Here is a 25,616-nt window from a genome sequence, read left to right on the forward strand (position 1 = left end):
GCACTTGGAGAAACTAAATCTAATCGACTAGAATAGGGCAGGCCAATGCTGTGAAGCCGTCTGCCGCTCAACTCTGCCAATGCCCCACACTCCCCCCCCAAGTCCCCATGGTCTTCCAGTTCTGGCCTCCACCCAGCTCTGCTGATACTCCTCGATCCAGATCCACAGCCTCCCGCCGCCACTCCAATCCAGGGCTAGCCCACGCATGTGCCTCAACTCTGACCTGCATAAACTTTGGAATTCCGGTGCTAGAACTATCCTGAGCAGAAACTGTAAAGAGAAGACCCAGCCACTTCCTCCCTTACCGCAGCGTACACTGAGCGCTTTTCCTTCCCACAATGCGCTGTTTGGTGCAGGAGCGTCACAGGCATTGCACGTTACCCTGAGATTCCCTAAGGTTATTCCGTACGATTCCCGCATGACCCAGAGCACTGGACAAGATCAGGGACCCAATATCCCTGACAACCTGGGAGACAAATAACATGGCATGCCACAGCAAGCAGCTAGTGGACAGACCTGGGCAAAAGGGGGTGATAATAAAGAGAAGAATCACTAAGGGCACGTCTTCACTACCCGCCGATCCGGCGGGTAGCAATCGGTCTATCGGGGATCGACTTACCGCGTCTAGTGAAGACGCGATAAAATCGATCCCTGATGGCTCTACCGTCGACTCCGGAAATCCACCGCAGCAAGAGGCGGTAGCGGAGTCGACGGTGGCGCAGCAGCGGTCGACTTGCCGCCGTCCTCACAGCCAGGTAAGTCGACCTAAAATACGCCACTTCAGCTACGCTATTCACGTAGCTGAAGTTGTGTATCTTAGGTCGACCCCCCGCTGTAGTGTAGACCTAGCCTAAGATCTTTGTTCTGCAAAGCACGCTGGGAACTTCACCACACCATCAGAGGGACAGAATTCTGGTGCTCACAGAGACAGAATGAGTGGAGACAAAGGGATGAAAAGTGCTATTTGAAAAACAAAACAAAACTGGGATCAGAGTAATAAAATGAAATATAATTAGTCCATCCCCACCTTCAGCAAACAGAGCCCCGTGTCTGGATCTGGGACACATCTGCTGAGGAGCTGCATGTAGGTGAGGTTCTCGTGAGTGTTGGGGTCGAAGAAGCCCTTGGTGTCGTCGCTGGGGTCAGAGAGGATCCGGCTCATCTCTTGGTCGAAGTAGCCCCGCTTGTAAGCCACCTCCACGGGGAGGCGGTGACTGTGCACGGGGTCGATGATGCCGCCGGTGGCGATCTGGGCCTCCAGCAGGCGGATGCCGTGGTCTTTGACTATCAGGTCTTTCTTCATGGCCTGGAAGAGGGAGATCTTGTTGCCTGTGTAGGGGTCAGTGTAGCCGGTCACTGCTCTCTCTGCAGAGAGCAGCTTCTCGTGAATCTCACTGCCCACCAGGCCGGCGGAGACGGCTTCATCGACGGACAGCTTCTCGTTCTTCAGCGGGTCAGTGATAAAGCCGCTGGCAGCCTGCGCCTCCAGCAGCACCAGCGCGGTGCCCGGCCTCAGAATGCCCTTCCCCATGGCCTGGTAGATGCTCATCTTCTCTGTCTTGGACGGGTCCGTGTTGGACGGCACCAGGACTCCGGCAATGCAGCTAGTTCCTTCGAGGTATCTCTTTACGGAATCCATTTCCGTGATCTCCTGCACCGTCTTGGTGCCCTGGGTGAGTTCAGTCAGCGTGTTCTGGTCAATAATGTCAGAGCTGAACAGCTCTGAGGCAGTCACCTGCCTCCTGAGGCCTGAGAACTTCACTTTGCTGCTTCTCTCTTCTGTCTGCTCAGCGATGGTGGTGAGGATTCTGACCAGCTCCTCCAGAGTCACGGTCCCTGCTCTGTACTTCTCCAGGAGCTCCTGCCTTTTCTCTTCCGAGAGGTATTTGGAGAAGAGAAGTTCCCACACGGAGAGCTTTCGCCCTTGGAACTCGCCGACCGATACGTCGACGGTCGCGAGCCGGAGAGTCTTTTCCGCTTGTTGGTCCTGTGGAGAAGGGGCGCTGGCAGCTCTCCCGGATGTTCTCTCCTCTCGGCAGGGGCCTTCCACCCCGCTGGGCTGTTTGCCGCTCTTTTTCTCTGTCTCGGTGATGATGGTGGTGAGGACGGTTATCATTTCTTGAATGGTTAGCGTCCCTGCTTTGTACTTCTTCAGAAGCTCTTGTCTTTTCTCTTCAAGGACGTATTTGGAGAAGAGCAGATCCCACACAGAGACCTTTCGCCCTTGGAACTCGCCCCCCGGCCCGTCGACCGTCGTAGTCTTTAAGGCCTTTTCCCGTTTTTCATCTCTCTGCGAATGGGCAGCCTCGGCCTTCTGTGACGTTGCCCGTTGCGTGTGTTGTCCCACAAACTTATACAGGATCGTTTTAGGGGTCAAGACAAAGATGCCACATTTATTATAATAACAATTTGATTTATGACCAATAACTAATATCTTAATCCTTATACACACACATTATACCTAATACCTATACACACACACACATTCACACACACACACATCCATCAGATGTTCTGCAGCTGCTGCATAGTTACCAGTCCTGCTTGAGTCTGTGGCTTGAGTTTGCAGCTTGGGTTCGTAGCTTGTGGCGGCTAACTGGCCAGGAAAGCCGCGCACAAGGATGAGCTGGGTCTCTGTCAGGCATGCACCGATGCCCTTCCATGTTGGCAGCAGAATGTTACCCTCCTCCAAAGTTTTCCATGTCACCCATCCTTTTTGTAGGCTTTAGTTTGAATCCAGAGTCTATAGGTCTTGCTGTGTCACCCTGCCTCTGGGTTTGGTGATTGATCACCCGTCAATTGCAGACATGACTTTCAGCCTCGGACAGGGCTTTGATCTTTCTTCTATTGTACCTTTTCTTTCTAGGGTGGATTCTTCTTACTTTGTTAGGGCTCTTGTCTGCATCTTCAGCCGTTGGTGTTTGAACTCTATTTAATCAGGACAGGCTGGGGCTGGAGGTTGATTCCATCATCCATACGTACCTCATTCACACATCTAAATTAAACTAATAAGATTACAGCAGGGTTTGCAAAAATGAAGGTTGCAGCAAGCCCTTACAAAATGGAGTAAGCATTTTAAAATGGGGTTTGAATTACAATATGGCAAACAGTGAACAGAAGTTACAATATAGACAAGTATAATAGATGGCAAACAGTGAACAGAAGTTACACTGCAGGCAAGTGTAATAAATGGTGAACAGAAGTTACAATACTGAAACAGTGCAAGTCTCAGTCATTTAAGCAGGAATTGGATTGATAGTGAAATTTACAAAGGCAGCTGACTGAACAGCTATGGCTCTTAACAAGCATCTTAACTGTTAATTAGCCAGTTATTGGGGTAACCGGTTTTATGAATGAATATTGTTTCATTCATAAAACTTTACTTATGAAGTTACATTAATAAAGTAAACAATTAAAAACAATTTCATTCATGAGTCCTACACGTGCTCGGACTTTTCACGTGCCTGGGCTCTCTGCTGCTCTTTTGCTCTGCCTCGGTGATGAGGGTGGTGATGATGGTTGTCATTTCCTGAATGGTTAGCGTCCCCGCTTTGTACTTCTTCAGAAGCTCCTGCCTTTTTTGGTCAGGGACGTATCTGGAGAAGAGAAGCTCCCACACGGTCACGTTCTGCCCCTGGAAGAGTCCCACGCTGACGGTGGCAGGGGCAGACTGTAAGCAGGTTCGTGTTTTTTCATCTAGCTGGAAGAGCACGGAGCCTTTGTGCATCAGCTGAAGCATCAGGAGCCCCGTGTCTGGGTCTGGGATGCATCTGCTGAGGAGCTGCATGTAGGTGAGGTTCTCGTGAGTGTTGGGGTCGAAGAAGCCCTTGGTGTCGTCGCTGGGGTCAGAGAGGATCCGGCTCATCTCTTGGTCGAAGTAGCCCCGCTTGTAAGCCACCTCCACGGGGAGGCGGTGACTGTGCACGGGGTCGATGATGCCGCCGGTGGCGATCTGGGCCTCCAGCAGGCGGATGCCGTGGTCTTTGACTATCAGGTCTTTCTTCATGGCCTGGAAGAGGGAGATCTTGTTGCCTGTGTAGGGGTCAGTGTAGCCGGTCACTGCTCTCTCTGCAGAGAGCAGCTTCTCGTGAATCTCACTGCCCACCAGGCCGGCGGAGACGGCTTCATCGACGGACAGCTTCTCGTTCTTCAGCGGGTCAGTGATAAAGCCGCTGGCAGCCTGCGCCTCCAGCAGCACCAGCGCGGTGCCCGGCCTCAGAATGCCCTTCCCCATGGCCTGGTAGATGCTCATCTTCTCTGTCTTGGTCGGGTCCGTGTTGGACGGCACCAGGACTCCGGCAATGCAGCTAGTTCCTTCGAGGTATCTCTTTACGGAATCCATTTCCGTGATCTCCTGCACCGTCTTGGTGCCCTGGGTGAGTTCAGTCAGCGTGTTCTGGTCAATAATGTCAGAGCTGAACAGCTCTGAGGCAGTCACCTGCCTCCTGAGGCCTGAGAACTTCACTTTGCTGCTTCTCTCTTCTGTCTGCTCAACGATGGTGGTGAGGATTCTGACCAGCTCCTCCAGAGTCACGGTCCCTGCTCTGTACTTCTCCAGGAGCTCCTGCCTTTTCTCTTCCGAGAGGTATTTGGAGAAGAGAAGTTCCCACACGGAGAGCTTTCGCCCTTGGAACTCGCCGACCGATACGTCGACGGTCGCGAGCCGGAGAGTCTTTTCCGCTTGTTGGTCCTGTGGAGAAGGGGCGCTGGCAGCTCTCCCGGATGTTCTCTCCTCTCGGCAGGGGCCTTCCACCCCGCTGGGCTGTTTGCCGCTCTTTTTCTCTGTCTCGGTGATGATGGTGGTGAGGACGGTTATCATTTCTTGAATGGTTAGCGTCCCTGCTTTGTACTTCTTCAGAAGCTCTTGTCTTTTCTCTTCAAGGACGTATTTGGAGAAGAGCAGATCCCACACAGAGACCTTTCGCCCTTGGAACTCGCCCCCCGGCCCGTCGACCGTCGTAGTCTTTAAGGCCTTTTCCCGTTTTTCATCTCTCTGCGAATGGGCAGCCTCGGCCTTCTGTGACGTTGCCCGTTGCGTGCCCGGACTTTTCACGTGCCTGGGCTCTCTGCTGCTCTTTTGCTCTGCCTCGGTGATGAGGGTGGTGATGATGGTTGTCATTTCCTGAATGGTTAGCGTCCCCGCTTTGTACTTCTTCAGAAGTTCCTGCCTTTTTTGGTCAGGGACGTATCTGGAGAAGAGAAGCTCCCACACGGTCACGTTCTGCCCCTGGAAGAGTCCCACGCTGACGGTGGCAGGGGCAGACTGTAAGCAGGTTCGTGTTTTTTCATCTAGCTGGAAGAGCACGGAGCCTTTGTGCATCAGCTGAAGCATCAGGAGCCCCGTGTCTGGGTCTGGGACGCATCTGCTGAGGAGCTGCATGTAGGTGAGGTTCTCGTGAGTGTTGGGGTCGAAGAAGCCCTTGGTGTCGTCGCTGGGGTCAGAGAGGATCCGGCTCATCTCTTGGTCGAAGTAGCCCCGCTTGTAAGCCACCTCCACGGGGAGGCGGTGACTGTGCACGGGGTCGATGATGCCGCCGGTGGCGATCTGGGCCTCCAGCAGGCGGATGCCGTGGTCTTTGACTATCAGGTCTTTCTTCATGGCCTGGAAGAGGGAGATCTTGTTGCCTGTGTAGGGGTCAGTGTAGCCGGTCACTGCTCTCTCTGCAGAAAGCAGCTTCTCGTGAATCTCACTGCCCACCAGGCCGGCGGAGACGGCTTCATCGACGGACAGCTTCTCGTTCTTCAGCGGGTCAGTGATAAAGCCGCTGGCAGCCTGCGCCTCCAGCAGCACCAGCGCGGTGCCCGGCCTCAGAATGCCCTTCCCCATGGCCTGGTAGATGCTCATCTTCTCTGTCTTGGACGGGTCCGTGTTGGACGGCACCAGGACTCCGGCAATGCAGCTAGTTCCTTCGAGGTATCTCTTTACGGAATCCATTTCCGTGATCTCCTGCACCGTCTTGGTGCCCTGGGTGAGTTCAGTCAGCGTGTTCTGGTCAATAATGTCAGAGCTGAACAGCTCTGAGGCAGTCACCTGCCTCCTGAGGCCTGAGAACTTCACTTTGCTGCTTCTCTCTTCTGTCTGCTCAGCGATGGTGGTGAGGATTCTGACCAGCTCCTCCAGAGTCACGGTCCCTGCTCTGTACTTCTCCAGGAGCTCCTGCCTTTTCTCTTCCGAGAGGTATTTGGAGAAGAGAAGTTCCCACACGGAGAGCTTTCGCCCTTGGAACTCGCCGACCGATACGTCGACGGTCGCGAGCCGGAGAGTCTTTTCCGCTTGTTGGTCCTGTGGAGAAGGGGCGCTGGCAGCTCTCCCGGATGTCCTCTCCTCTCGGCAGGGGCCTTCCACCCCGCTGGGCTGTTTGCCGCTCTTTTTCTCTGTCTCGGTGATGATGGTGGTGAGGACGGTTATCATTTCTTGAATGGTTAGCGTCCCTGCTTTGTACTTCTTCAGAAGCTCTTGTCTTTTCTCTTCAAGGACGTATTTGGAGAAGAGCAGATCCCACACAGAGACCTTTCGCCCTTGGAACTCGCCCCCCGGCCCGTCGACCGTCGTAGTCTTTAAGGCCTTTTCCCGTTTTTCATCTCTCTGCGAATGGGCAGCCTCGGCCTTCTGTGACGTTGCCCGTTGCGTGCCCGGACTTTTCACGTGCCTGGGCTCTCTGCTGCTCTTTTGCTCTGCCTCGGTGATGAGGGTGGTGATGATGGTTGTCATTTCCTGAATGGTTAGCGTCCCCGCTTTGTACTTCTTCAGAAGCTCCTGCCTTTTTTGGTCAGGGACGTATCTGGAGAAGAGAAGCTCCCACACGGTCACGTTCTGCCCCTGGAAGAGTCCCACGCTGACGGTGGCAGGGGCAGACTGTAAGCAGGTTCGTGTTTTTTCATCTAGCTGGAAGAGCACGGAGCCTTTGTGCATCAGCTGAAGCATCAGGAGCCCCGTGTCTGGGTCTGGGACGCATCTGCTGAGGAGCTGCATGTAGGTGAGGTTCTCGTGAGTGTTGGGGTCGAAGAAGCCCTTGGTGTCGTCGCTGGGGTCAGAGAGGATCCGGCTCATCTCTTGGTCGAAGTAGCCCCGCTTGTAAGCCACCTCCACGGGGAGGCGGTGACTGTGCACGGGGTCGATGATGCCGCCGGTGGCGATCTGGGCCTCCAGCAGGCGGATGCCGTGGTCTTTGACTATCAGGTCTTTCTTCATGGCCTGGAAGAGGGAGATCTTGTTGCCTGTGTAGGGGTCAGTGTAGCCGGTCACTGCTCTCTCTGCAGAGAGCAGCTTCTCGTGAATCTCACTGCCCACCAGGCCGGCGGAGACGGCTTCATCGACGGACAGCTTCTCGTTCTTCAGCGGGTCAGTGATAAAGCCGCTGGCAGCCTGCGCCTCCAGCAGCACCAGCGCGGTGCCCGGCCTCAGAATGCCCTTCCCCATGGCCTGGTAGATGCTCATCTTCTCTGTCTTGGACGGGTCCGTGTTGGACGGCACCAGGACTCCGGCAATGCAGCTGGTTCCTTCGAGGTATCTCTTTACGGAATCCATTTCCGTGATCTCCTGCACCGTCTTGGTGCCCTGGGTGAGTTCAGTCAGCGTGTTCTGGTCAATAATGTCAGAGCTGAACAGCTCTGAGGCAGTCACCTGCCTCCTGAGGCCTGAGAACTTCACTTTGCTGCTTCTCTCTTCTGTCTGCTCAACGATGGTGGTGAGGATTCTGACCAGCTCCTCCAGAGTCACGGTCCCTGCTCTGTACTTCTCCAGGAGCTCCTGCCTTTTCTCTTCCGAGAGGTATTTGGAGAAGAGAAGTTCCCACACGGAGAGCTTTCGCCCTTGGAACTCGCCGACCGATACGTCGACGGTCGCGAGCCGGAGAGTCTTTTCCGCTTGTTGGTCCTGTGGAGAAGGGGCGCTGGCAGCTCTCCCGGATGTTCTCTCCTCTCGGCAGGGGCCTTCCACCCCGCTGGGCTGTTTGCCGCTCTTTTTCTCTGTCTCGGTGATGATGGTGGTGAGGACGGTTATCATTTCTTGAATGGTTAGCGTCCCTGCTTTGTACTTCTTCAGAAGCTCTTGTCTTTTCTCTTCAAGGACGTATTTGGAGAAGAGCAGATCCCACACAGAGACCTTTCGCCCTTGGAACTCGCCCCCCGGCCCGTCGACCGTCGTAGTCTTTAAGGCCTTTTCCCGTTTTTCATCTCTCTGCGAATGGGCAGCCTCGGCCTTCTGTGACGTTGCCCGTTGCGTGCCCGGACTTTTCACGTGCCTGGGCTCTCTGCTGCTCTTTTGCTCTGCCTCGGTGATGAGGGTGGTGATGATGGTTGTCATTTCCTGAATGGTTAGCGTCCCCGCTTTGTACTTCTTCAGAAGCTCCTGCCTTTTTTGGTCAGGGACGTATCTGGAGAAGAGAAGCTCCCACACGGTCACGTTCTGCCCCTGGAAGAGTCCCACGCTGACGGTGGCAGGGGCAGACTGTAAGCAGGTTCGTGTTTTTTCATCTAGCTGGAAGAGCACGGAGCCTTTGTGCATCAGCTGAAGCATCAGGAGCCCCGTGTCTGGGTCTGGGACGCATCTGCTGAGGAGCTGCATGTAGGTGAGGTTCTCGTGAGTGTTGGGGTCGAAGAAGCCCTTGGTGTCGTCGCTGGGGTCAGAGAGGATCCGGCTCATCTCTTGGTCGAAGTAGCCCCGCTTGTAAGCCACCTCCACGGGGAGGCGGTGACTGTGCACGGGGTCGATGATGCCGCCGGTGGCGATCTGGGCCTCCAGCAGGCGGATGCCGTGGTCTTTGACTATCAGGTCTTTCTTCATGGCCTGGAAGAGGGAGATCTTCTTGCCTGTGTAGGGGTCAGTGTAGCCGGTCACTGCTCTCTCTGCAGAGAGCAGCTTCTCGTGAATCTCACTGCCCACCAGGCCGGCGGAGACGGCTTCATCGACGGACAGCTTCTCGTTCTTCAGCGGGTCAGTGATAAAGCCGCTGGCAGCCTGCGCCTCCAGCAGCACCAGCGCGGTGCCCGGCCTCAGAATGCCCTTCCCCATGGCCTGGTAGATGCTCATCTTCTCTGTCTTGGACGGGTCCGTGTTGGACGGCACCAGGACTCCGGCAATGCAGCTAGTTCCTTCGAGGTATCTCTTTACGGAATCCATTTCCGTGATCTCCTGCACCGTCTTGGTGCCCTGGGTGAGTTCAGTCAGCGTGTTCTGGTCAATAATGTCCGAGCTGAACAGCTCTGAGGCAGTCACCTGCCTCCTGAGGCCTGAGAACTTCACTTTGCTGCTTCTCTCTTCTGTCTGCTCAGCGATGGTGGTGAGGATTCTGACCAGCTCCTCCAGAGTCACGGTCCCTGCTCTGTACTTCTCCAGGAGCTCCTGCCTTTTCTCTTCCGAGAGGTATTTGGAGAAGAGAAGTTCCCACACGGAGAGCTTTCGCCCTTGGAACTCGCCGACCGATACGTCGACGGTCGCGAGCCGGAGAGTCTTTTCCGCTTGTTGGTCCTGTGGAGGAGGGGCGCTGGCAGCTCTCCCGGATGTTCTCTCCTCTCGGCAGGGGCCTTCCACCCCGCTGGGCTGTTTGCCGCTCTTTTTCTCTGTCTCGGTGATGATGGTGGTGAGGACGGTTATCATTTCTTGAATGGTTAGCGTCCCTGCTTTGTACTTCTTCAGAAGCTCTTGTCTTTTCTCTTCAAGGACGTATTTGGAGAAGAGCAGATCCCACACAGAGACCTTTCGCCCTTGGAACTCGCCCCCCGGCCCGTCGACCGTCGTAGTCTTTAAGGCCTTTTCCCGTTTTTCATCTCTCTGCGAGTGGGCAGCCTCGGCCTTCTGTGACGTTGCCCGTTGCGTGCCCGGACTTTTCACGTGCCTGGGCTCTCTGCTGCTCTTTTGCTCTGCCTCGGTGATGAGGGTGGTGATGATGGTTGTCATTTCCTGAATGGTTAGCGTCCCCGCTTTGTACTTCTTCAGAAGCTCCTGCCTTTTTTGGTCAGGGACGTATCTGGAGAAGAGAAGCTCCCACACGGTCACGTTCTGCCCCTGGAAGAGTCCCACGCTGACGGTGGCAGGGGCAGACTGTAAGCAGGTTCGTGTTTTTTCATCTAGCTGGAAGAGCACGGAGCCTTTGTGCATCAGCTGAAGCATCAGGAGCCCCGTGTCTGGGTCTGGGACGCATCTGCTGAGGAGCTGCATGTAGGTGAGGTTCTCGTGAGTGTTGGGGTCGAAGAAGCCCTTGGTGTCGTCGCTGGGGTCAGAGAGGATCCGGCTCATCTCTTGGTCGAAGTAGCCCCGCTTGTAAGCCACCTCCACGGGGAGGCGGTGACTGTGCACGGGGTCGATGATGCCGCCGGTGGCGATCTGGGCCTCCAGCAGGCGGATGCCGTGGTCTTTGACTATCAGGTCTTTCTTCATGGCCTGGAAGAGGGAGATCTTCTTGCCTGTGTAGGGGTCAGTGTAGCCGGTCACTGCTCTCTCTGCAGAGAGCAGCTTCTCGTGAATCTCACTGCCCACCAGGCCGGCGGTGACGGCTTCATCGACGGACAGCTTCTCGTTCTTCAGCGGGTCAGTGATAAAGCCGCTGGCAGCCTGCGCCTCCAGCAGCACCAGCGCGGTGCCCGGCCTCAGAATGCCCTTCCCCATGGCCTGGTAGATGCTCATCTTCTCTGTCTTGGACGGGTCCGTGTTGGACGGCACCAGGACTCCGGCAATGCAGCTAGTTCCTTCGAGGTATCTCTTTACGGAATCCATTTCCGTGATCTCCTGCACCGTCTTGGTGCCCTGGGTGAGTTCAGTCAGCGTGTTCTGGTCAATAATGTCAGAGCTGAACAGCTCTGAGGCAGTCACCTGCCTCCTGAGGCCTGAGAACTTCACTTTGCTGCTTCTCTCTTCTGTCTGCTCAACGATGGTGGTGAGGATTCTGACCAGCTCCTCCAGAGTCACGGTCCCTGCTCTGTACTTCTCCAGGAGCTCCTGCCTTTTCTCTTCCGAGAGGTATTTGGAGAAGAGAAGTTCCCACACGGAGAGCTTTCGCCCTTGGAACTCGCCGACCGATACGTCGACGGTCGCGAGCCGGAGAGTCTTTTCCGCTTGTTGGTCCTGTGGAGAAGGGGCGCTGGCAGCTCTCCCGGATGTTGTCTCCTCTCGGCAGGGGCCTTCCACCCCACTGGGCTGTTTGCCGCTCTTTTTCTCTGTCTCGGTGATGATGGTGGTGAGGACGGTTATCATTTCTTGAATGGTTAGCGTCCCTGCTTTGTACTTCTTCAGAAGCTCTTGTCTTTTCTCTTCAAGGACGTATTTGGAGAAGAGCAGATCCCACACAGAGACCTTTCGCCCTTGGAACTCGCCCCCCGGCCCGTCGACCGTCGTAGTCTTTAAGGCCTTTTCCCGTTTTTCATCTCTCTGCGAGTGGGCAGCCTCGGCCTTCTGTGACGTTGCCCGTTGCGTGCTCGGACTTTTCACGTGCCTGGGCTCTCTGCTGCTCTTTTGCTCTGCCTCGGTGATGAGGGTGGTGATGATGGTTGTCATTTCCTGAATGGTTAGCGTCCCCGCTTTGTACTTCTTCAGAAGCTCCTGCCTTTTTTGGTCAGGGACGTATCTGGAGAAGAGAAGCTCCCACACGGTCACGTTCTGCCCCTGGAAGAGTCCCACGCTGACGGTGGCAGGGGCAGACTGTAAGCAGGTTCGTGTTTTTTCATCTAGCTGGAAGAGCACGGAGCCTTTGTGCATCAGCTGAAGCATCAGGAGCCCCGTGTCTGGGTCTGGGACGCATCTGCTGAGGAGCTGCATGTAGGTGAGGTTCTCGTGAGTGTTGGGGTCGAAGAAGCCCTTGGTGTCGTCGCTGGGGTCAGAGAGGATCCGGCTCATCTCTTGGTCGAAGTAGCCGCGCTTGTAAGCCACCTCCACGGGGAGGCGGTGACTGTGCACGGGGTCGATGATGCCGCCGGTGGCGATCTGGGCCTCCAGCAGGCGGATGCCGTGGTCTTTGACTATCAGGTCTTTCTTCATGGCCTGGAAGAGGGAGATCTTCTTGCCTGTGTAGGGGTCAGTGTAGCCGGTCACTGCTCTCTCTGCAGAGAGCAGCTTCTCGTGAATCTCACTGCCCACCAGGCCGGCGGAGACGGCTTCATCGACGGACAGCTTCTCGTTCTTCAGCGGGTCAGTGATAAAGCCGCTGGCAGCCTGCGCCTCCAGCAGCACCAGCGCGGTGCCCGGCCTCAGAATGCCCTTCCCCATGGCCTGGTAGATGCTCATCTTCTCTGTCTTGGACGGGTCCGTGTTGGACGGCACCAGGACTCCGGCAATGCAGCTAGTTCCTTCGAGGTATCTCTTTACGGAATCCATTTCCGTGATCTCCTGCACCGTCTTGGTGCCCTGGGTGAGTTCAGTCAGCGTGTTCTGGTCAATAATGTCAGAGCTGAACAGCTCTGAGGCAGTCACCTGCCTCCTGAGGCCTGAGAACTTCACTTTGCTGCTTCTCTCTTCTGTCTGCTCAACGATGGTGGTGAGGATTCTGACCAGCTCCTCCAGAGTCACGGTCCCTGCTCTGTACTTCTCCAGGAGCTCCTGCCTTTTCTCTTCCGAGAGGTATTTGGAGAAGAGAAGTTCCCACACGGAGAGCTTTCGCCCTTGGAACTCGCCGACCGATACGTCGACGGTCGCGAGCCGGAGAGTCTTTTCCGCTTGTTGGTCCTGTGGAGAAGGGGCGCTGGCAGCTCTCCCGGATGTTGTCTCCTCTCGGCAGGGGCCTTCCACCCCGCTGGGCTGTTTGCCGCTCTTTTTCTCTGTCTCGGTGATGATGGTGGTGAGGACGGTTATCATTTCTTGAATGGTTAGCGTCCCTGCTTTGTACTTCTTCAGAAGCTCTTGTCTTTTCTCTTCAAGGACGTATTTGGAGAAGAGCAGATCCCACACAGAGACCTTTCGCCCTTGGAACTCGCCCCCCGGCCCGTCGACCGTCGTAGTCTTTAAGGCCTTTTCCCGTTTTTCATCTCTCTGCGAATGGGCAGCCTCGGCCTTCTGTGACGTTGCCCGTTGCGTGCCCGGACTTTTCACGTGCCTGGGCTCTCTGCTGCTCTTTTGCTCTGCCTCGGTGATGAGGGTGGTGATGATGGTTGTCATTTCCTGAATGGTTAGCGTCCCCGCTTTGTACTTCTTCAGAAGCTCCTGCCTTTTTTGGTCAGGGACGTATCTGGAGAAGAGAAGCTCCCACACGGTCATGTTCTGCCCCTGGAAGAGTCCCACGCTGACGGTGGCAGGGGCAGACTGTAAGCAGGTTCGTGTTTTTTCATCTAGCTGGAAGAGCACGGAGCCTTTGTGCATCAGCTGAAGCATCAGGAGCCCCGTGTCTGGGTCTGGGACGCATCTGCTGAGGAGCTGCATGTAGGTGAGGTTCTCGTGAGTGTTGGGGTCGAAGAAGCCCTTGGTGTCGTCGCTGGGGTCAGAGAGGATCCGGCTCATCTCTTGGTCGAAGTAGCCCCGCTTGTAAGCCACCTCCACGGGGAGGCGGTGACTGTGCACGGGGTCGATGATGCCGCCGGTGGCGATCTGGGCCTCCAGCAGGCGGATGCCGTGGTCTTTGACTATCAGGTCTTTCTTCATGGCCTGGAAGAGGGAGATCTTGTTGCCTGTGTAGGGGTCAGTGTAGCCGGTCACTGCTCTCTCTGCAGAGAGCAGCTTCTCGTGAATCTCACTGCCCACCAGGCCGGCGGAGACGGCTTCATCGACGGACAGCTTCTCGTTCTTCAGCGGGTCAGTGATAAAGCCGCTGGCAGCCTGCGCCTCCAGCAGCACCAGCGCGGTGCCCGGCCTCAGAATGCCCTTCCCCATGGCCTGGTAGATGCTCATCTTCTCTGTCTTGGACGGGTCCGTGTTGGACGGCACCAGGACTCCGGCAATGCAGCTAGTTCCTTCGAGGTATCTCTTTACGGAATCCATTTCCGTGATCTCCTGCACCGTCTTGGTGCCCTGGGTGAGTTCAGTCAGCGTGTTCTGGTCAATAATGTCAGAGCTGAACAGCTCTGAGGCAGTCACCTGCCTCCTGAGGCCTGAGAACTTCACTTTGCTGCTTCTCTCTTCTGTCTGCTCAACGATGGTGGTGAGGATTCTGACCAGCTCCTCCAGAGTCACGGTCCCTGCTCTGTACTTCTCCAGGAGCTCCTGCCTTTTCTCTTCCGAGAGGTATTTGGAGAAGAGAAGTTCCCACACGGAGAGCTTTCGCCCTTGGAACTCGCCGACCGATACGTCGACGGTCGCGAGCCGGAGAGTCTTTTCCGCTTGTTGGTCCTGTGGAGAAGGGGCGCTGGCAGCTCTCCCGGATGTTGTCTCCTCTCGGCAGGGGCCTTCCACCCCGCTGGGCTGTTTGCCGCTCTTTTTCTCTGTCTCGGTGATGATGGTGGTGAGGACGGTTATCATTTCTTGAATGGTTAGCGTCCCTGCTTTGTACTTCTTCAGAAGCTCTTGTCTTTTCTCTTCAAGGACGTATTTGGAGAAGAGCAGATCCCACACAGAGACCTTTCGCCCTTGGAACTCGCCCCCCGGCCCGTCGACCGTCGTAGTCTTTAAGGCCTTTTCCCGTTTTTCATCTCTCTGCGAATGGGCAGCCTCGGCCTTCTGTGACGTTGCCCGTTGCGTGCCCGGACTTTTCACGTGCCTGGGCTCTCTGCTGCTCTTTTGCTCTGCCTCGGTGATGAGGGTGGTGATGATGGTTGTCATTTCCTGAATGGTTAGCGTCCCCGCTTTGTACTTCTTCAGAAGCTCCTGCCTTTTTTGGTCAGGGACGTATCTGGAGAAGAGAAGCTCCCACACGGTCACGTTCTGCCCCTGGAAGAGTCCCACGCTGACGGTGGCAGGGGCAGACTGTAAGCAGGTTCGTGTTTTTTCATCTAGCTGGAAGAGCACGGAGCCTTTGTGCATCAGCTGAAGCATCAGGAGCCCCGTGTCTGGGTCTGGGACGCATCTGCTGAGGAGCTGCATGTAGGTGAGGTTCTCGTGAGTGTTGGGGTCGAAGAAGCCCTTGGTGTCGTCGCTGGGGTCAGAGAGGATCCGGCTCATCTCTTGGTCGAAGTAGCCCCGCTTGTAAGCCACCTCCACGGGGAGGCGGTGACTGTGCACGGGGTCGATGATGCCGCCGGTGGCGATCTGGGCCTCCAGCAGGCGGATGCCGTGGTCTTTGACTATCAGGTCTTTCTTCATGGCCTGGAAGAGGGAGATCTTCTTGCCTGTGTAGGGGTCAGTGTAGCCGGTCACTGCTCTCTCTGCAGAGAGCAGCTTCTCGTGAATCTCACTGCCCACCAGGCCGGCGGTGACGGCTTCATCGACGGACAGCTTCTCGTTCTTCAGCGGGTCAGTGATAAAGCCGCTGGCAGCCTGCGCCTCCAGCAGCACCAGCGCGGTGCCCGGCCTCAGAATGCCCTTCCCCATGGCCTGGTAGATGCTCATCTTCTCTGTCTTGGACGGGTCCGTGTTGGACGGCACCAGGACTCCGGCAATGCAGCTGGTTCCTTCGAGGTATCTCTTTACGGAATCCATTTCCGTGATCTCCTGCACCGTCTTGGTGCCCTGGGTGAGTTCAGTCAGCGTGTTCTGGTCAATAATGTCAGAGCTGAACAGCTCTGAGGCAGTCACCTGCCTCCTGAGGCCTGAGAACTTCACTTTGCTGCTTCTCTCTTCTGTCTGCTCAGCGATGGTGGTGAGGATTCTGACCAGCTCCTCCAGAGTCACGGTCCCTGCTCTGTACTCCTCCAGGAGCTCCTGCCTTTTCTCTTCCGAGAGGTATTTGGAGAAGAGAAGTTCCCACACGGAGAGCTTTCGCCCTTGGAACTCGCCGACCGATACGTCGACGGTCGCGAGCCGGAGAGTCTTTTCCGCTTGTTGGTCCTGTGGAGAAGGGGCGCTGGCAGCTCTCCCGGATGTTGTCTCCTCTCGGCAGGGGCCTTCCACCCCGCTGGGCTGTTTGCCGCTCTTTTTCTCTGTCTCGGTGATGATGGTGGTGAGGACGGTTATCATTTCTTGAATGGTTAGCGTCCCTGCTTTGTACTTCTTCAGAAGCTCTTGTCTTTTCTCTTCAAGGACGTATTTGGAGAAGAGCAGATCCCACACAGAGACCTTTCGCCCTTGGAACTCGCCCCCCGGCCCGTCGACCGTCGTAGTCTTTAAGGCCTTTTCCCGTTTTTCATCTCTCTGCGAGTGGGCAGCCTCGGCCTTCTGTGACGTTGCCCGTTGCGTGCTCGGACTTTTCACGTGCCTGGGCTCTCTGCTGCTCTTTTGCTCTGCCTCGGTGATGAGGGTGGTGATGATGGTTGTCATTTCCTGAATGGTTAGCGTCCCCGCTTTGTACTTCTTCAGAAGCTCCTGCCTTTTTTGGTCAGGGACGTATCTGGAGAAGAGAAGCTCCCACACGGTCACGTTCTGCCCCTGGAAGAGTCCCACGCTGACGGTGGCAGGGGCAGACTGTAAGCAGGTTCGTGTTTTTTCATCTAGCTGGAAGAGCACGGAGCCTTTGTGCATCAGCTGAAGCATCAGGAGCCCCGTGTCTGGGTCTGGGACGCATCTGCTGAGGAGCTGCATGTAGGTGAGGTTCTCGTGAGTGTTGGGGTCGAAGAAGCCCTTGGTGTCGTCGCTGGGGTCAGAGAGGATCCGGCTCATCTCTTGGTCGAAGTAGCCGCGCTTGTAAGCCACCTCCACGGGGAGGCGGTGACTGTGCACGGGGTCGATGATGCCGCCGGTGGCGATCTGGGCCTCCAGCAGGCGGATGCCGTGGTCTTTGACTATCAGGTCTTTCTTCATGGCCTGGAAGAGGGAGATCTTGTTGCCTGTGTAGGGGTCAGTGTAGCCGGTCACTGCTCTCTCTGCAGAGAGCAGCTTCTCGTGAATCTCACTGCCCACCAGGCCGGCGGAGACGGCTTCATCGACGGACAGCTTCTCGTTCTTCAGCGGGTCAGTGATAAAGCCGCTGGCAGCCTGCGCCTCCAGCAGCACCAGCGCGGTGCCCGGCCTCAGAATGCCCTTCCCCATGGCCTGGTAGATGCTCATCTTCTCTGTCTTGGACGGGTCCGTGTTGGACGGCACCAGGACTCCGGCAATGCAGCTAGTTCCTTCGAGGTATCTCTTTACGGAATCCATTTCCGTGATCTCCTGCACCGTCTTGGTGCCCTGGGTGAGTTCAGTCAGCGTGTTCTGGTCAATAATGTCAGAGCTGAACAGCTCTGAGGCAGTCACCTGCCTCCTGAGGCCTGAGAACTTCACTTTGCTGCTTCTCTCTTCTGTCTGCTCAGCGATGGTGGTGAGGATTCTGACCAGCTCCTCCAGAGTCACGGTCCCTGCTCTGTACTTCTCCAGGAGCTCCTGCCTTTTCTCTTCCGAGAGGTATTTGGAGAAGAGAAGTTCCCACACGGAGAGCTTTCGCCCTTGGAACTCGCCGACCGATACGTCGACGGTCGCGAGCCGGAGAGTCTTTTCCGCTTGTTGGTCCTGTGGAGGAGGGGCGCTGGCAGCTCTCCCGGATGTTGTCTCCTCTCGGCAGGGGCCTTCCACCCCGCTGGGCTGTTTGCCGCTCTTTTTCTCTGTCTCGGTGATGATGGTGGTGAGGACGGTTATCATTTCTTGAATGGTTAGCGTCCCTGCTTTGTACTTCTTCAGAAGCTCTTGTCTTTTCTCTTCAAGGACGTATTTGGAGAAGAGCAGATCCCACACAGAGACCTTTCGCCCTTGGAACTCGCCCCCCGGCCCGTCGACCGTCGTAGTCTTTAAGGCCTTTTCCCGTTTTTCATCTCTCTGCGAATGGGCAGCCTCGGCCTTCTGTGACGTTGCCCGTTGCGTGCCCGGACTTTTCACGTGCCTGGGCTCTCTGCTGCTCTTTTGCTCTGCCTCGGTGATGAGGGTGGTGATGATGGTTGTCATTTCCTGAATGGTTAGCGTCCCCGCTTTGTACTTCTTCAGAAGCTCCTGCCTTTTTTGGTCAGGGACGTATCTGGAGAAGAGAAGCTCCCACACGGTCATGTTCTGCCCCTGGAAGAGTCCCACGCTGACGGTGGCAGGGGCAGACTGTAAGCAGGTTCGTGTTTTTTCATCTAGCTGGAAGAGCACGGAGCCTTTGTGCATCAGCTGAAGCATCAGGAGCCCCGTGTCTGGGTCTGGGACGCATCTGCTGAGGAGCTGCATGTAGGTGAGGTTCTCGTGAGTGTTGGGGTCGAAGAAGCCCTTGGTGTCGTCGCTGGGGTCAGAGAGGATCCGGCTCATCTCTTGGTCGAAGTAGCCCCGCTTGTAAGCCACCTCCACGGGGAGGCGGTGACTGTGCACGGGGTCGATGATGCCGCCGGTGGCGATCTGGGCCTCCAGCAGGCGGATGCCGTGGTCTTTGACTATCAGGTCTTTCTTCATGGCCTGGAAGAGGGAGATCTTGTTGCCTGTGTAGGGGTCAGTGTAGCCGGTCACTGCTCTCTCTGCAGAGAGCAGCTTCTCGTGAATCTCACTGCCCACCAGGCCGGCGGAGACGGCTTCATCGACGGACAGCTTCTCGTTCTTCAGCGGGTCAGTGATAAAGCCGCTGGCAGCCTGCGCCTCCAGCAGCACCAGCGCGGTGCCCGGCCTCAGAATGCCCTTCCCCATGGCCTGGTAGATGCTCATCTTCTCTGTCTTGGACGGGTCTGTGTTGGACGGCACCAGGACTCCGGCAATGCAGCTGGTTCCTTCGAGGTATCTCTTTACGGAATCCATCTTTGCTATATCTTTTGCAGTCTGTTTTCCTTCCTCTAGCTTTTCCATTGTGTCTTTGGTAATTATCTGTGCGTTGAATAGTTCTGATGCAGTGATTTGTTGTCTGATTCCCTGGAACCATATATCTTTTCTGCTCCTCTCTTTTTCATGTATAATGGTTAAGATTGTATCAATGATCTTTTGTAAGATAGCTGTGGATTCTTTTTTGTATTGTTTTACCAATTCCTTCCTCTTTTCCTCACTGATATAATCAGAACACAGGAGTTCCCATAGAGATAGAATATGTCCTTTGTATTTCCCTACCGGTACTTGAACCTTGGTTAATAACATTGTATTTTTTGTGTGTTCATCAATGTAGAAATAGTCTTCCTTCTTTTCTGTTATCTGCAGCAGGCACAGTCCTGTGTCTGGGTCTTTGCTACATCTCTGCAGGAGCTGGGCATAACTGAGTTTTTCATGGGTGTTAGGATCCATAAAGCTTTTGTTGCCATGTTCTGGATCAGAAAGAAGAAGAAATGTGTCATCGTCCAAATATCCCCGCTTGTAAGCCACCTCCACGGGGAGGCGGTGACTGTGCACGGGGTCGATGATGCCGCCGGTGGCGATCTGGGCCTCCAGCAGGTGGATGCCGTGGTCTTTGACTATCAGGTCTTTCTTCATGGCCTGGAAGAGGGAGATCTTGTTGCCTGTGTAGGGGTCAGTGTAGCCGGTCACTGCTCTCTCTGCAGAGAGCAGCTTCTCGTGAATCTCACGGCCCACCAGGCCGGCGGAGACGGCTTCATCGACGGACAGCTTCTCGTTCTTCAGCGGGTCAGTGATAAAGCCGGTGGCAGCCTGCGCCTCCAGCAGCACCAGCGCTGATTCTGGTGTTAGGAGACCTCTCTCTAGGGCCTGGTAGATGCTCATCTTCTCTTTCTTGTCTGGCAGCAGAACTCCAACAATGCTGCCAGTTCCTTCCAGATACCTCTTGACAGAGTCCATTTGTGTGAGTTTATGGACTGTGAGAGTTCCTTTTTGCAGATTGTCCAGTGTTGTCTTGTCAATTATCTCAGCGTTGAATAACTCTGACACAGATACATGTCCTCTGAGTCCTTTAACCTTGAGGGCTTGGGTTCTGAGTTCCATTTCCTCAATGATGGTGGTGATGACTGTGATGAGCTGTTCTATTGTGAGGGTTTCACATTTATATTGCTTCACTAGTTCTTTTCTTTTCTGTTCTGAGATGTACTGAGAGCAGAGCAGGTCCCAGAGGGACACTGTTTGGCCTTTGAACTTCCCAACTTGCATTTTAATGGGTTTTGAGCGTAAAAAGTGTTTCATTGACTCATCTATATAGAAGTATGTCCCCCCATGCTTTACTATTTGGAGCATGTACAGCCCAGTCTCAGGGTCTTGGACACATCTCTCCAGGAGTTGTATGTAAGTGAGGTTCTCGTGAGTGTTGGGGTCGAAGAAGCCCTTGGTGTCGTCGCTGGGGTCAGAGAGGATCCGGTTCATCTCTTCGTCGAAGTAGCCCCGCTTGTAAGCCACCTCCACGGGGAGGCGGTGACTGTGCACGGGGTCGATGATGCCACCGGTGGCAACCTGGGCCTCCAGCAGGCGGATGCCGTGGCCCTTGAGGATCAGCCCCTGGTTCATGGCTTCGAAGAGGGAGATTTGGCCTTTTGTGAAGGGGTCAGTGTATCCGGTCACTGCTCTCTCTGCAGACAGCAGCTTCTCATAGACCTGTTGTCCAATGAGCCCAGCAGCGAGTGCCTCCTCCACTGACAGCCTCTTGTTCTTCACCGGGTCAATAATAAACCCGGTAGCAGCCTGCGCCTCCAGCAACACCAGCGCGGTTCCCGGCCTCAGCATTCCTCTTGTCATAGCCTGGTAGATGCTCATCTTCTCATTGGCTGGCTGTACTAACACTCCAGCTATGAAGTTACCCCCCTCCAGGTATCTCCGGACGGAGTCCATCTCTGTGACTTCTTTGACAGTTTTCTGTCCCTGCTTGAGTTCGTCCAGGGTTTTCTTGTCTATCAGCTGAGACTGGAAGAGGTCACTGGCAGACACCTGCTTCCGCAGGCCCTTGAACGTGAACCTCTTGCCTTGCTTCTCAGTTTCTTCAATGATTGTGGTAACGGTGGTGATGATTTCTTGCAGGGCCACAGCATTCTCCTCTTTGTATAGTTCCACCAGCTCTCTCTGCTTGCAGTCTGTGATGTACTCAGAGTTGAGAAGGTCCCAGAGGGAAACTGTCTGCCCTTTGAACCGTCCTACTGCAACACAGACTGTCACAGATTTCAGCACCTCCATGGTTTGTTTGTCCACATAGAATGCTGCAGTTTCAGACAGAGGTAGTAGCCAGAGGCCTGTTTCAGCATCAGGGACACACCTGTCTTTCAGCTGCTGGTAGGTCAAGTTTTCCTTTGTGTTTGGATCAAAGAAGACTTTGGTGTTGTCAGTGGGCTGGGATAGGGCCTGGTTCATTTCTTCATCATAAAAGCCGTGCATGTAGGCTGCAGAAAGAGGAAGATGATGATGGTGGATGGGATCGATGACCCCTCCTGTAGCCAGCTGGGCCTCTATTAAGGGAACACCATCGCTCATGGGAATGAGGCCTTTCCTGATTGCTTGACAGACTGAGATTGAGTTCCCCGTGTATGGGTCTGTGTAACCGGTCACTGCTCTCTCTGCTAGAAGCAGCTTCTCCATGAGTTCCTCACCGACAATGGCTGCTTTGACGGCCTCCTCCACACCAAGTTTCTGGTTTGTTACTGGGTCTATAACAGCTCCTGTAGCTGCTTGAGCCTCTAGCAACAACACCCCTGTCCCTGGCAGGAGGAGATTGTTTTTCATTGCTTGGTAAATGCTCATCCTCTTCTTGGAGGCCTGTATGAAAATCCCAGCAATACTCCCCGTGCCCTGTAAGTATCTCTTCACGCTCTCCATCTGGGCTACTTCTCTGGCCGTTTGTGTTCCCTGAGCCAGATCCTCGAACGTCTTCTCAGTAATGATGCCAGCATCGAGCATCCAGACGGCAGGCACACTGCCCCTCAGGCCTTCGAAGGTGATGTGGGTATGGGCTTTCATCTCTATTTCCTCAACAAGCTTCAGGACAAGAGTGACCAACTGCCAGACAGACACGTCCTCAGACCGGTACTTCTCCACAAAGTCATTTCTCTGCTCCTCAGTGAAGTAGCCAGAGTGGATCAGCTCCCAGAGGGAGACCCCTTTCTCCTTCACCATGGTCTCCTTGAATAGCTGCTGGATCTGCTCATCCGTGCGGACAGGCACAGCTGTCTGTGGCAAAGGCAGCAAGTGGAGGCCAGAGTTTTTGTCCTTCTGGCAGCGCGCGATGAGCTGAGTGTAAGTCATAGGCTCCTTGCTGTTGGGGACACAGTAGACCCTGGTATTATCAGAGGCACTAGAGAGAGTTTTGCTCATGTCCTCATCCAAGTAGCCTTGTTTCTGGGCAAATTCCACAGGGACATAGTGGCCGCGGTGGGGGTCAATGATGCCTCCTGTGGCAATTTGGGCTTCCATGAGCTGAACAGCCTGTTTGTCAGCGATGAGGCCCTTCTTCATGGCTTGGAAGAGGGAGATCTTTTCCCCAGTAAAAGGGTCTTTATAGCCCATTACGGCTCCTTCCGCGTGCTGCAGTTTCTCATGGAGTTCTGGCCCGATAACCCCTTCCCTTACGGCTTCATCAACGCACAGCTTCTGGTTGTTCACTGGGTCGATGACGAAACCAGTAGCGGCCTGGGCCTCGAGCAGTGGGAGAGCCACTCCTGGCATCACAATCTTCTGCTTCATGGCTTCATAGATGCTCATTCTCTGGTTTGATGGCTGGAGCACAATCCCCCCGATGCTGCCGGAGCCATAGAGGTATTTCCGGACAGAGTCCATGCGCAGGACGTCCTCCGGGCTCACAGCTCCCTCCAGCACCCTCTCGAACAGGGCCTTGTCTATGATGCCAGTTTCTAGCAGGTGGTAGGCCGTGACGCTGCCTCTCATGGCTGGGAATTTGATGTGGGCCCATTTTTTCATCTCTTCCTCCAACATGAGTCTGATCTGCTCCAGGGTGAGCTTCCGCAGCTGGTAGTGATTAAATATCTCCCGCCGCTTTCCCTCGCTGAAATACTCAGAGTTCAACAGGTCCCACACGGAGACCCTTTCTCCTCGGAACCTCCCGTACTTCACGAGGAGCCACGTGCTCCTGAAGGCTTGTTTGGTGGTGTCATTGATGAACTGGCGCTTCGTGCTGTTCAGAGGCAGGAGGCAGAGTCCGGTGGAGGGCTCTGTGATGCACTTCTCCTTCAGCTGCAAGTACGTGAGGTTCTCGTGCGTGTTGGGGTCGAAGAAGCCCTTGGTGTCGTCGCTGGGGTCAGAGAGGATCAAGTTCATCTTCTTGTCGAAGTAGCCCCGCTTGTAAGCCACCTCCACGGGGATTCGGTGGCTGTGCACGGGGTCGATGATGCCGCCGGTGGCGATCTGGGCCTCCAGCAGGCGGATGCCGTGGTCTCTGACAATGTGGCCTTTGCTCATGGCCTGGAAGAGGGAGATCTTGTTGCCGGTGTAGGGGTCTTTGTAGCCAGTGACTGCTTTCTCTGCTGCCAGCAGCTTGTTGTAAATATCTGGGCCGATGACGCTGGCTCGCAGAGCCTCCTTCACGGAATATTTCTTGTTTGCAGCTGGGTCGATGATGAATCCAGTGGCAGCCTGTGCCTCGAGGAGGATGAGGGACGTCCCTGGCATTAGAAGGCCTTTCCTCTTTGCCTGGTAGATGCTGATTTTCTCCTGGGAATCGGGCAGCAGCAGCCCACTGATACTGCCTGTCCCTTCCAGGTACTTCCTGACTGTGTCCATGCCGACAACTTCTCTGGCGGATGTCTCCCCTTGGCTCAGCTTCTCAAACAAATCCCTGTTGATGATTTCAGCACTCAGGAGCTGGCTAGGGGTCACCTTGTGCCTCAGGCCTTCAAAGGTGATATTGGCGGTGGAAACCATTTGCTGAACGGTGGTGCTGACGGTCTTAGCCAGTTCCTGCATGGAGAGAGTCGCGGTGCGGCACTGCTGGGTAAGCGTGGCCCTTTGCGCACTTGTGAAGTAGTCTGAGAAGAGGAGTTTCCAGAGCGACACCGACTTCCCCTTGAATTTGCCACAGGCCACAGGTACTGTTGTGTTTTCCAAAGCCATTCGGGTCCTGTGGTCAATGAAGGACTGCACGCCCCGAGACCCTTCCCCATCATCTCCGAAGAGTGGCAGCAGGCGGAGACCGGTGTCTGGGTCAGTGACGCACCTCTCCAGTAACTCTGCGTACATCAGGGTCTCCTTCGTGTTGGGGTCAAAGAACCCTTTGATGTCATGGGTGGGATGGAAGAGGAGCCGCTTCATCTCTTCATCGAGGTAGCCCCGTTGGCAGGCCATCTCCACTGGGACACGGTGATTGTGGACTGGATCGATGAGGCCACCGGTGGCCAGCTGGGCCTCCAGTAGGTAAGTCCCCTGGTCCCTGGCAACGAGCCCCTTATTCATGGCTTGAAAAAGAGAGAGCAGCTCCCCAGTGCAGGGGTCTCGGTACCCGGTGACGGCTCTCTCAGCGGACGACAGCTTCTCATAGAGCTCCGGCCCAACCACACCAGCCTTGACAGCATCATCGACTGAGAGTCTCTGGTTCTTGGTGGGCTCTGTCAGGCAGGCAGTGGCAGCCTGGGCCTGCAGGAGGGCCAGTGCTGTGCCTGGCATGAGGAGGTGCTCTGTCAGCGCCTGGTACAGACTCTTCCTCTCACCGATAGGCAGTACGGCCACACCTGCAATGCTTCCCGTGCCCTCCAGGTACTGCTGAACATGGTCCATCTCTGCTACCTCCTGGACGGAGACCCGGCCTTCCTGGAGGGCCCTGAACGTTTCCATGTCGATGATGCTGGAGCTGAGCAGCTCTCTGCTGCTCACTCTCCCTCTCAGCCCCGGGAAGGTGATTTTCAGAGGCAAGAGGAGGAGCCCGGTGGCCGGATCGATCATGCACCGTTTCTTAAGCTCCCGATAGGTGACCCTCTCGCTGGTGTTTGGGTCAAGAAACCCTCTGGCAGCAGCAGAGCTGGGGTCAGAAAGGAGCTGGCTCATCTCGTCACCACAGTGTCCCTGCTCGTAGGTAACCTCCATGGGGACGCGGTGGCTGGTGGCTGGATCCACGAGGCCCCCTGTGGCGATCTGGACCTCCAGCAGACGGGCGCCCTGCTCCCGCCCGAGCAGCTCTTTTTGGATGGCTTGATAGAGCGAGATCTTCTCATCCGTGTAGGGGTCCATGAAGCCAGTTGCTGCTCTCTCTGCAAACAGCAGCTTTTCTTTCAGCTCCAGGCCTACCAGCCCCAGTCTCACGGCCTCTGCCACGCAGAGCCGCTTGTTTCCCGCCGGGTCAATGAGGGAGCCTGTGGCTGCCTGAGCCTCCAGAAGAGCAAGTGCTGTCTCAGACATCAGGAAATGCTCTCTGGTGGCATCATAAAAACTCATTGTCTTCTTGGAAGCCTCCACGTACACCCCAGCAATGGTCCCAGTCTCCGGCAGGGCCTCTCTGACCCCGTGGGGCTCCACACCCCTCTGTCCCTGCTTGCCAGGCTGCATGTCCTGATGGAAGTGACTTCCTCCTGGGGTGTCTTCTGGGTGAGCTGTGGGGGTGGCATGTCCATTCACTGCCTGCTTGTGCGCCATGCCGTCTGCCCTAGTGCTCTGCGCTCCCCTCCGGTGACGGTGGGGCCTCGCTCACCTCCTGGGGCAGTGCCCGCGTCTCTGCAGAGAGAGAAGAGGCTCCATGAGACACAGGCACGTGCAGTTTTCATGGTACATGTGGACAAGAGAAGTATCTCTGCAGACACAATGCCAGGAACTGGACTAGAGGCAGGGAGCGGAGCCAGTGCAGCCCCCTGGGCTGGGGGCATCCAGACAACAGTGAGAG

General features: G+C 55.5%; 1 protein-coding gene across 1 annotated transcript; it reads right to left on the minus strand.

Moving 5' to 3' along the window:
* Window positions 1-1,012: 1,012 nt before the first annotated feature.
* On the minus strand, window positions 1,013-25,372 carry EPPK1 (epiplakin 1). Its single transcript, XM_065400103.1, has 11 exons — window positions 17,798-25,372; window positions 16,205-17,716; window positions 15,584-15,823; window positions 13,019-14,344; window positions 11,426-12,937; window positions 9,833-11,344; window positions 8,240-9,751; window positions 6,647-8,158; window positions 5,054-6,565; window positions 3,474-4,972; window positions 1,013-2,336 (listed from the first exon to the last, which is right to left on the minus strand). The coding sequence occupies exons 1-11, from the start codon at window positions 25,370-25,372 to the stop codon at window positions 1,013-1,015; spliced, it is 21,036 nt and encodes a 7,011-aa protein (XP_065256175.1).
* Between the last annotated feature and the right edge of the window lie 244 nt (window positions 25,373-25,616).

The sequence above is a fragment of the Emys orbicularis genome, chromosome 2, assembly GCF_028017835.1.
Source record: "Emys orbicularis isolate rEmyOrb1 chromosome 2, rEmyOrb1.hap1, whole genome shotgun sequence".
Taxonomy (NCBI): Eukaryota; Metazoa; Chordata; order Testudines; family Emydidae; genus Emys; species Emys orbicularis.